General features: G+C 42.3%; 1 protein-coding gene across 1 annotated transcript; it reads right to left on the bottom strand.

Moving 5' to 3' along the window:
- Positions 1 to 1,952: 1,952 nt before the first annotated feature.
- LOC126419476 (uncharacterized) lies at positions 1,953 to 2,633 on the bottom strand. Its single transcript, XM_050086664.1, has one exon. It carries the CDS (start codon positions 2,631 to 2,633, stop codon positions 1,953 to 1,955), a length of 681 nt encoding a protein of 226 aa, XP_049942621.1.
- Between the last annotated feature and the right edge of the window lie 8,140 nt (positions 2,634 to 10,773).

Genomic DNA, 10,773 nt, shown 5'->3' with positions numbered 1-10,773 from the left:
TACATTTGGTACCTCTCCATAGGTTTTGGCAGCGAATGCAGTACAAACTACAATATTATGAGTGCTAAAAAATCTTTTTGCATCTGTCGATAAAGAATGGTTGACATTAATATTGTGCATTCGCTAGGTCAAACTTCTGTGAATTTGCAGCAACTAACGCATGGTACTGGATTTATATAAATTGTAGAATTAATACCCGCTATCCCCACGGTGAGGGCACTGTAGCAAGACCCTGTACTCGCAGGACGGAGCAGCAGCGTACGCAGTACGGAGTACGTCTGTTGGTCGGTGGTACAAACGTTCCTAAATGGTTAAATAGAATATATAAGATGTAATTGTCAAACAATGTATCTTCTTTAAATCCCCCCAGTTGTTACACTGGACCGACATCCTAGTAGTGGACTTACACGACAGTTCATGCAGGTAACTTTCTTGGGCAGCGACCTTTGAAGTGGTAGGTGGTACGGCAAAGGAGGTCATAAATCATTTATAAGGTTGTAGGAGGTGTGGCAACTATGCATGATGCACCACCAATAGGATAGCTGCCCTTAAATAGGACAATAGACCTAGAGGAGGTTGGAGAGGTGGTAAGACCCATAATTGTTGTAAAAGGGTGTGGGAGATAAGGCAACAACGCATACTACCCTACTGTCCTCTAGTTGGCAAAAACACGATTCTGCATCCATGATCTTCAGATTCATAAAAAAAGACAAAAAAGACAAAGGAACCTAATTACTAGGTGGTAAAATAAGAGGTAAAATAATTGGAATTACACAATTGAGAATAGATAGGAAACATATCTATGAAATCATTATTGTTACAGTAACGTGCCATATGCGGTTTGCCAAGACAAGTTACTTCAGTTTCTCTGCCTCTACGCTAAAATTAAAAACGACAGGATAGTCGAGCATAATGAGGCGCAGCATCAAATGCAGATACCACCAAGCAAGAAAACGTAGTCATCGTTTCGCTGAGTACAGTACCAATAGAAATAACGGTATAATAATTTCCACTTAAAAGATAAAGTACAAAGAAATATAAAATGACTGAATGCGTAATTTTGTGTAATCGACCCGTGGCCATTGGCGGCTATCTTCAAACTAATGTGCGGTAAGTATGGTGTGTCTGATTTATACCACAATTACCATTGTTTCAGTAAAAACGCCGTCATAATTGTGCAAAAGCCTGTAATACGCAATCATCGAAATGTACAACATAAAGCACAGACTATTGCAATAACCGTTAGGCGGAACAAGTACACTTTTTCCTCGTGTTTTCAAACTATTTTGGCAGTGTACAATAAAGTGCGTAACAAATGCAAAACAAATCCATTACAGGTGCAGTTCTAAATGTTGACAGCATGAGCAAGGCAGAGTGTATATCTCCTGTTAAAGGGCAACTAATTCTGCCGAAAAAACAAATCGGAGACAGGAATGAGCATCACTGAATGCAATCTTGGCGATGAAGAGTAGATTAGTGCTTGTTGGTGTCAACAGCAAGTACCGAAGATTAATGGAAATAATTTGTTTCGAAAGAAGACACTCAGCCTATAATATCGACATTTGCTCTCTTGAGAAAATATTTTCAGTGCATTGTACCAACGGAGATAAGCAGGGGATGTTATCAAAGGAAATTCAACTACCCTACAGCAGTGAGCCCCAGCAGACCCCGTGTTTTTGATACTAAATTAGTTCGAAAATGTTCCTGAACAACCTGTGAAATTTTGTAGGTGCAGTTCCAGATCACCCTGCGCAGCAGAGAAACTTGAATGTTTTCAGATTAGACATTTCTGACGACAATGTTATTACTGTAATATGCTTTTTGTATAAGTAGCCTAAAACTGACAATCAATGATCAGGCTTTGTTTTCTCATCGTGCAAACTGTAGATTGTTCTCGTTCGAAACTAACTATTCTTGCGATCAAGATTAAGAGTTAAGAACATTTTGATGTATTATAAGCACGTGGTCCATTCCTCGTGCGTGCTCCATTCGTTGACCAAGACAAGCTTCGCAAAATTCATTGAAATTAGTAGGCGCTTTTCAACGTACCTGAGAAGCTCTTGATGGGTTTCAATACAGAGACACAATTCTCTGTATACATTGTCTCCGGTACTTTTAATCGCGTGCCGCTTGCGCCAAAATCCGTCGCCACGCATCTTCAGACGGGCCACGCGCGACGCGAGGATCTTCATCTGCGCGGCCACCAGGATCATGATGGACACAAAGAGGCAGTCGATGCCGAAGCTGATCTGCGTCATCCACGCTCCGGCCATGCACTGCACAGCGTATGACAGCTCGTAATAATTGCTGTTGTTGTCCCAGGGATGCTGCGCTAGGGGCAAACGGCGCGCACCTCCTTTCATGATGAGCGGCATGGGGTACCACGTGGCGTACTGGGACACCATGAGCAGTAGCATGGCCGTGGTGAGGCGAGCCGCGGTCCTCTTGGAGCGCCACAGCAAGTGACCGAGGACCGGGTCCTCGGAGCAGGCTTCGCTCTGTACCAGCATCAGACCGTCCACTCGTCGGACCAGGGCAAAGTACTGCCGTCTGCGCCTCACGAAGAGCGCCATCTTGACGACGATGCTCCCGATGTTGAAAGTACTTATGAGTACCAGCGTTGCTTCCTCCATGTCTCCCCACAGGAATAAGAAGGATGTCGAACCCTCACTAACGTACCAAATGCCCAGTGCGAAGTTAAAGATGCTGTAAACGTGGTATAATCGACACCTTGATAGAGGCCACGCCCCAAAATAACACAAGTGGCGCATATTCAGCTTCAAGACTGACCGCTCGCTTTCTGACCAGGACAAAGGATACTCTGTGACATCCCTTTGCCTGCATTTCATCGCTCCTCTTCCGCCTGCCAATCAAGATACTACGTCTGAATTGACTTCCGTAGCACAGACCGGTGTAGACAGTAGAGCGAAATTGTAACTACTCCATTCAGCCTCTCAAACCATTTACACTGAACGTTGCTTGTATAGATATATATACAGGACTGCTACCTGTAAAAATTTTAGAGGTCGAGATGAATTCTCAATTACGAAGTAATATTGCAGCACTTCACATCTGATTTATTCATCATCTTCGTCATTTATTCTTGTCTGAGTTATGTAACGTAAACAAACACAGTAAGTCAATGGGGTTTAATAAAACAGCCGTAATGAAACGTTAAACAATCCAGTTTGAGAGGGATACTTTAAAGTCACGTGTCAATGTCTGTTGTTCATCACGCCCGTAAAAAGTTAATAACAAAAATCTATAAAAAGTATACTTCCAACCCTCGTTTTTAAGCTATTACGATATGTACTGTGAACGTCAAATTTGTCACCAAGTTACACCTTGAGACAACAATCCAAGTAGCGTACGTAGTGCGAGTAATATACAAAAACAGATGACCACAAAATAAAACTAGCTTTGCAGTAAAGCTATTTAGATGAATAAAGATTAATCCCAGGGTGTTATCACTCTACGTAACATTCAAAGGCTTGTTCGTTTTACTCAATAAGAAAACGTATACCTGGCCATGGATTTCCTTATTCTCTTTGCTAGTGATATTTGAGTGAAATACGACCCTGTAGGCAAGGGCAGAGTTAACTTCGTTGCAAACTACTGTGTGGTAGACAGCACATCAAAATATATATTTCGCAAATTTCATGTTACTTTTGTTTACAGTTGGAAAATTTGCTAGATAAACCTGCAGCGTACAATATTATTCAAGGAAAGTTACTGAAACAGTGAAAACAAGTGGTTATCGATAACTGGTAAATTCTCCGGTATGTGGCACAGACGTAATTTAGAAAGGACATGAACTCGGAATCTATCAAGCACGAATTTAAACTCTGCAATTATTTGTCGCTAATCTTTTGTTGGCGGCCGGTCGCGGTGGCCCGAGCGTTTCTAGGCGCTCAGTCCGGAAACGCACGACTGCTACGGTCGCAGGTTCGAATCCTGCCTCGGGCATGGATGTGTGTGATGTCCTTAGGTTAGTTAGGTTTAAGTGGTTCTAAGTTCTAGGGGACTGATGACCACAGATGTTAAGTCCCATAGTGCTCAGAGCCATTTGAATCATTTTTTTTTTTTGTTTGCGATCAACTTACGACGGTGGTAGACCAATATCACGTTTGAAAGACATGAGCTAGCCACGAAAAATTTTCCGACACTTAATGTGAGATGACGACAAATATCAGTTGAAATGTAATCTTGAACTTAAATCACTTTCTCGTACTTAATAGCCACAAGATATTAAGTTAGAAGTTCTCTAGCTACACCGATGCATCATTTTCCCCAGTCTATACCGATACTCGACTGAAAGGTCTCTGATCACAAGGCTAACGAAACTATTGGACTTAACTGTTTAGATTAAACGTGTGTACTGTATTAAAGCTATTTTGGTGGCAATCTTAATTCTTTCATATCGAGTAAGACTATGTGCATTTTTGAAACTAGTAACATAATGTGTGCCAGGTTAAACTATACTTTTTTGGACTGAATTATTTGAACAATGAAACGGAATGTCTTTAACACTGAACTCTTGATATTTATAGATGAACTCAGTTTTTTAAATGTATTAACTATTTTCCCTCTCTTGAGAATTGAAAATTTTATTGTTGCTTTCACTTTCCGGTTATTGGAGTGAAGCACAGTAACGATGTAGCAAAGAGACCATTAAAAACAATATTAACAAGGCATTCTTGATTGCGTCCCGTTTAAATTTGAACAGTATATTTGTTCTTAGGTACATAATCATGTTGTCCCTCGGAACAGTTTTTCACATTGCAAAGAAACCTACTTTTCTGGAGTATCGTCTGTTGTTTCAGTAAAAGATTGCAGAACATTTAAATTTGACACTATCGTTTCCAAATGGAATAACCAAACACATCAAACATCTATTGTAAGGCTGGTTTGAGGCAAAACAGTGCAATGTGTGCTAAGGTGCAACCATCTGCATCTACGTCGAAACAGATAAAATAATTAATTACAAAATTACAATGTGTTATATTTACTCCACAGTTCATTTTGCATAATTGGATTTTTTGGGCTTTATCGAAATAAATTAAGCTATAGCAGAACGGTAAAATCGTGAGAAATCAGTGACGGCAATTGCATCACATGTAATAGCGCTCGATATTGCAGGAAACACAGGGTGAAATTAATATTATTTATCTTTATATGCGTCCAAAGTAATTAAAGTTACACAGTTCTCAGTAATTTAGTTACAGAGGTATTATGAATGGAGCTGCCGATTGCCGGACAAAGCATTACAATGGTTCAAATGGCTCTGAGCACTATGGGACTCAACTTCTGAGGTCATTAGTCCCCTAGAACTTAGAACTAGTTAAACCTAACTAACCTAAGGACATCACAAACATCCATGCCCGAAGCAGGATTCGAACCTGCGACCGTAGCGGTCTTGCGTTCCAGACTGCAGCGCCTTTAACCGCACGGCCACTTCGGCCGGCGACAAAGCATTAGCATCAATTTGCTTTACAGATACCTGTCTGACATTCTGTTCGTGACTGCAAATATTTTTCTCGCTAAACCTGACATTTATAATAATTATAGAGAGAAATTAGTGAGAATGTAAACCTGGAGGAGAGTACTGTAAGGAAATGAGTCACAAATTGCCGGCAGTCCGAAAAAGAAGAGAAACTGCACATCTGAGATGTGATGTTACAGATGAATACAGAAAACTAAATAGACTGCTAAGATACAAGATGAGGAATCTAGTATCAGAGTTGATGATGACAAGAATAATTGAATAATCTTGACTAGAGAAAAGAACGTGATGGTATGTTAAGACTTCAAGTTTATAGCGTTAGTGACACTAGAGGGAGTCGTCTTGGGCAAAACCACTGAGGAAGACAGACATTGCAGTCTATCTAACAAACAAATGAGGACGTGATCACTTCAACCATCTCCTGCCGAATCTTCAATAGCCGGCAGGTTATGTTTGAATTGATCACTGTAGCAAAAATATACTAATACGAGTATTGGTGGCCCACATTTTGATCACAAGCGGTGTAGATTCTTCCTACACGTCGGTCACTGGTCTGAACATTGCGTAGTGTAACGCTGAAAGTGGTTGACAAACAAAATAAGGTTGAAAATTAACGGCTAAAAGGTGTTTAATTTGCCATCCTTTATTGAACAGCCGAGTCCCGCAATCATATCCAACAGGGTGGATATACATAGAAAACATATGGTGGAATATCATCGCTGACTCAAAAAGTATTTCCATCTGTGTGATGTGTGGTGCCCCCTTCTTGCAGCGGTGTACCGTAGGTCTCTAAAAGAGCGTAGCGTTCCAAAGGATTGGGAAAGTGCACAGGTCATCCCCGTTTTCAAGAAGGGACGTAGAACAGATGTGCAGAACTATAGACCTATATCTCTAACGTCGAACAGTTGTAGAATTTTGGAACACGTAGTATGTTCGAGTATAATTACTTTTCTGGAGACTAGAAATCTACTCTGTAGGAATCAGCATGGGTTACGAAAAAGACGGTCGTGTGAAACCCAGCTCGCGCTATTCGTCCACGACACTCAGAGGGCCATAGACACGGGTTCCCAGGTAGATGCCGTGTATCTTGACTTCAGCAAGGCGTTCGATACAGTTGCCCACAGTCGTTTAATGAACAAAGTAAGAGCATATGGACTAAAAGACCAATTGTGTGATTGGATTGAAGAGTTCCTAGATAACAGAACGCAGCATGTCATTCTCAATGGAAAGAAGTCTTCCGAAGTAAAAGATTTCAGGTGTGCAGCAGGGGAGTGTCATAGGAACGTTATTATTCACAATATACATAAATGACCTTGTGGATGACTTGGGAAGTTCACTGAGGCTTTTTGCAGATGACGCTGTGGTGTATCGAGAGGTTGTAACAATGGAAAATTGTACTGAAATGCAGGAGGATCTGCAGCGAATTGACGCATGGTGCAGGGAATGGCAATTGAATCTCAATGTAGACAAGTTTAATGTGCTGCGAATACATAGAAAGATAGATCCCTTATCATTTAGCTACAAAATAGCAGGTCAGCAACTGGAAGCAGTTAATTTCATAAATTATCTGGGAGTACGCACTAGGAGTGATTTAAAATTGAATGATCATATAAACTTGATCGTCGGTAAAGCAGATGCCAGACTGAGATTCATTGGAAGAATCCTAAGGAAATGCAATCCGAAAACAAGGGAAGTAGGTTACAGTACATTTGTTCGCCTACTGCTTGAATACTGCTCAGCAGTGTGGGATCCATACCAGATAGTGTTGATAGAAGAGATAGAGAAGATCCAACGGAGAGCGGCGCGCTTCGTTACAGGATCATTTAGTAATCGCGAAAGCGTTACAGAGATGATAGATAAACTCCAGTGGAAGCCTCTGCAGGAGAGACGCTCAGTACCTCGGTACGGCCTTTTGTTAAAGTTTCGAGAACATACCTTCACCGAAGAGTCAAGCAGTATATTGCTCCCTCCTATGCATATCTCGCGAAGAGACCAGGAGGATAAAATCAGAGAGATTAGAGCCCACACAGAAGCATTCCGACAATCCTTCTTTGCACGAACAATACGAGACTGGAATAGATGGGAGAACCGATAGAGGTACTCAAGGTACCCTCCGCCATACACCGTCAGATGGCTTGCGGGGTATGGATGTGGATGTAGATGTAGATAGATGTAGTGTTTAACGGCGATAATAAATTTCGGCTCAGCAGTGTCTGACTTTGAGAGGAAGTACAGATTCACTCTTTCAGCGCTTCAGCGGAAGCTTCTTGAAACTCGTTGTGATGACGGAGCTCTTTGTCACGTCCAGCGAGCGGTCTAGACGATCAGAGGCACTGGAGACTGGACAAGGTCCATCCAGTCACTTAACGTGGAGGTGGCTAACTGGAAGTCTGAAGGAGTTGTGGAACTCTGTCGGGTAATAATGGAACAAGGACCAGACTTGAATAAAAAAGTTCTGTAGTTCTTCGTCTGAGGAAGAATTGGCTAATGACTTGAAAGAAAATACACTACTCCTTAACGCCAAATCCCATGGAGTGGGGTAAACAGCTACGTATGAGCGAATTCTGACCTACATAGACGTCCCTCTTGTACCGCTTGTAAGAGGTCCATGATTAAGGAATTTGTTGCTAGCGCACTCGAGCAGACGTAATTTCGATGGATTGCTCATGCGCTGCCTGCAATATGTAAGCTATAAGAGAATCTCATTCCAAAGAGCAGTGTTGACTGCAGTTGGATCTGTGTGGCAGTAAGAGTAAGTAGTAGCGAGCAGTCGTGTGTATGAAGTTGGCTGGGCCGGTCGTGGGGAGCGATGGAGGAGCCTGAGCGATGTAGTATAAGGTAAAAGCAGCCTAGCGCATATGTACTATTTTTATATCAAGTCCCATGTAAATGTTTTTTAAATAATCTCTTAATAATAATCTTTCTTATAAAAATTAACTTTAGACAATTATTCTTCTCAATTTACTAATTTCTCCAATCTATGGTCATCCCGATTATTGCAAAGAAACTCATTTGTTCTTTTTATACATGACAAATCTATCGGCCAGCATAGCACTGGGGTGTGCCAGAAAAATTTATTATAAGAGCAGATATATATGCATTACCCGCGACTTCACTGAGGTAAGAATTTTCAATTTATTTAGTGTGATATTTCAGGGCCATGACGCAGCGATGCTGACATCCACAATTTACCAGTTTAAATTCACAGTCAGGTATTGAAAGGTTATCTATGAGTCAAATTTTTTTAGGAGATTAGTCACATTTTATTGTTACAAGGTTAATCTGAATGTGAATAATAAATAATTATTTTTTTACTGTTGGGAGGTTTCACTTGTCGACAACCGGCCAGGATCGTATTTTTATGATTTTCTGAGAAGTAGTCATATATGCTCTTATTTACACTATTGTTAAATGTAGTTTGCATCTGGCGCAACGCATTTAGTAATTTGTCACTCTTTCTTTAACAGATCAACTGCAATTTATTGCTCTTTTTTGTCACTGTATTTGTTGCATTTTTGCTTTGTCTTTGTTTGATTTTGTGCTTATCTTTGACTTGTGAAAATGCCGCGAAAAGCTGCTAACGGTACATCACGATCCGTTCCGAGTGAAAAAGCCGACTTGAATAATTTGACTGATAATACTAGCGACACTCAGTGTCTTAATGATAATCCTCCAGTTACAGACAATCAGTGCGTGCCTACCATCAGTAAGGATTCTAATCTAAATGATGAGCAAACAAATTCAATCATGTCTACACGTAATTTAACGACGATTGAGGACGCGGCACGTTCCGATACAATGAACGCTGCCCAGTTTGACACACCTGATTTACAAAATGTACACAGTGAACAGACAGATGTTTCTAACGAAGGTGAACGATGAACTCAAAATATGTCCAATTTTTTTGATTCCGACGTAGTGACCAACGGTGCACTTCCAATTAGCAAACCTTTTCGTGAATCAGACTGTAGCGACGCTGCTGCGCGTTAATTCAAGCTCGCCAGGGTGTTTGGGTGTGTGTGGTGTGTGTGCGTGTGTCATTGCAGTGCTGTGCGGTCGTAATTACTGTACACGACGTCTGTGTAGTTCCGCTTCCAACCTCAAGAGGTGCTGTGTTTCCTAGCTCTTTTATTCGTCCTGTTTATTATTATTATTCTTTGTTTTTTGAGTTAATTAGTAGTTCCGTGCCTTGTGGCTTGTGTGGACGAGTACTGTTTTCTCTCCAATAACTACGGAAGTTTCCCCAGGATTAAGGATCCTTCTGTAGAGGCCGGAAGAAATTTTGTAACTCCGATCAGTCCATGCATGCCGGGCGTCGTCAGATAGCGCTCGCAATAAAGCTATTGTTGCTGAACTGAAGGTCGTAATTCTTCTGAATCACGTTAAGGAAAGGTCGGACAGCCACCAGTTTAGCTGAATCCGACAAGTGGTGAACCCGACGTGATCAAAGCAGAAGCCGACGTGATTAAGAAGAAGCAGGCGTGAGCTACGTAAGTAACGAGCACATAATGACCCAATAGCAGGCCGTCTCGAGGATTGCAGTACGTTTGCCATCGTTCTGGCCCGACAACCCGGTACTCTGGTTCGCGCAGCCAGAGGCAAGTTTTTGCTGCGCTGGAATACCGGCCGAAGTAACTAAATTTGCGCTGATTGTGAGCCAGCTCGACCAACGTTACGCCACCGAGGTGTAGGACGTGATCACAGCACCGCCCGAGACTGGAGCTTATGCCAGGCTAAAATCAGAGTTGATTCGACGGGTGGCCGCGTCACAAGAGGACCGGATACGTCAGGTTCCGACACAGGAATAAACTGGCTACAGGAAACTTTCTCAATACCTGAGACATCTACGCCGCAAAGTTGACACCGTTACTGTGCCAGACAGTCTGCTCAGAACGCTGTGGACCAGTAGGTTGCCGCCGCAAATAAAAGCCATAATCGCCTCACAAACAGACATGCCGCTGGATGTCGTGGCGCAGCTAGCAGACCGGATTCAGGACGTGATAACACCGTCTCAGGTCAGGGCAGTCGTGGCGTTGGACAAAAGTACAAACACTACCGCATCTGTAGCACGGGCCGACCATGATTCACTCGCGGCCAAGGTAGAGCTTTTGTGGGCCCTGGTCAGTGCGCTGCTGGCACGTGACGACGACAACAGTAGAAGGAGCCGATACAAACGGCGGCGTTCGAGATGCAGATCCTGCGGCGGTACTACCACTCCGCAAGGCGAGGTACCGTTGTGCTGGTACCACCGACGATTCGGCGATCAGGCA

This window comes from Schistocerca serialis, chromosome 9, assembly GCF_023864345.2.
Source record: "Schistocerca serialis cubense isolate TAMUIC-IGC-003099 chromosome 9, iqSchSeri2.2, whole genome shotgun sequence".
NCBI classification, from domain to species: Eukaryota; Metazoa; Arthropoda; class Insecta; order Orthoptera; family Acrididae; genus Schistocerca; species Schistocerca serialis.
Note: the sequence above shows the minus strand (reverse complement) of the source record. Positions and strands in the feature narration are given on the sequence as shown.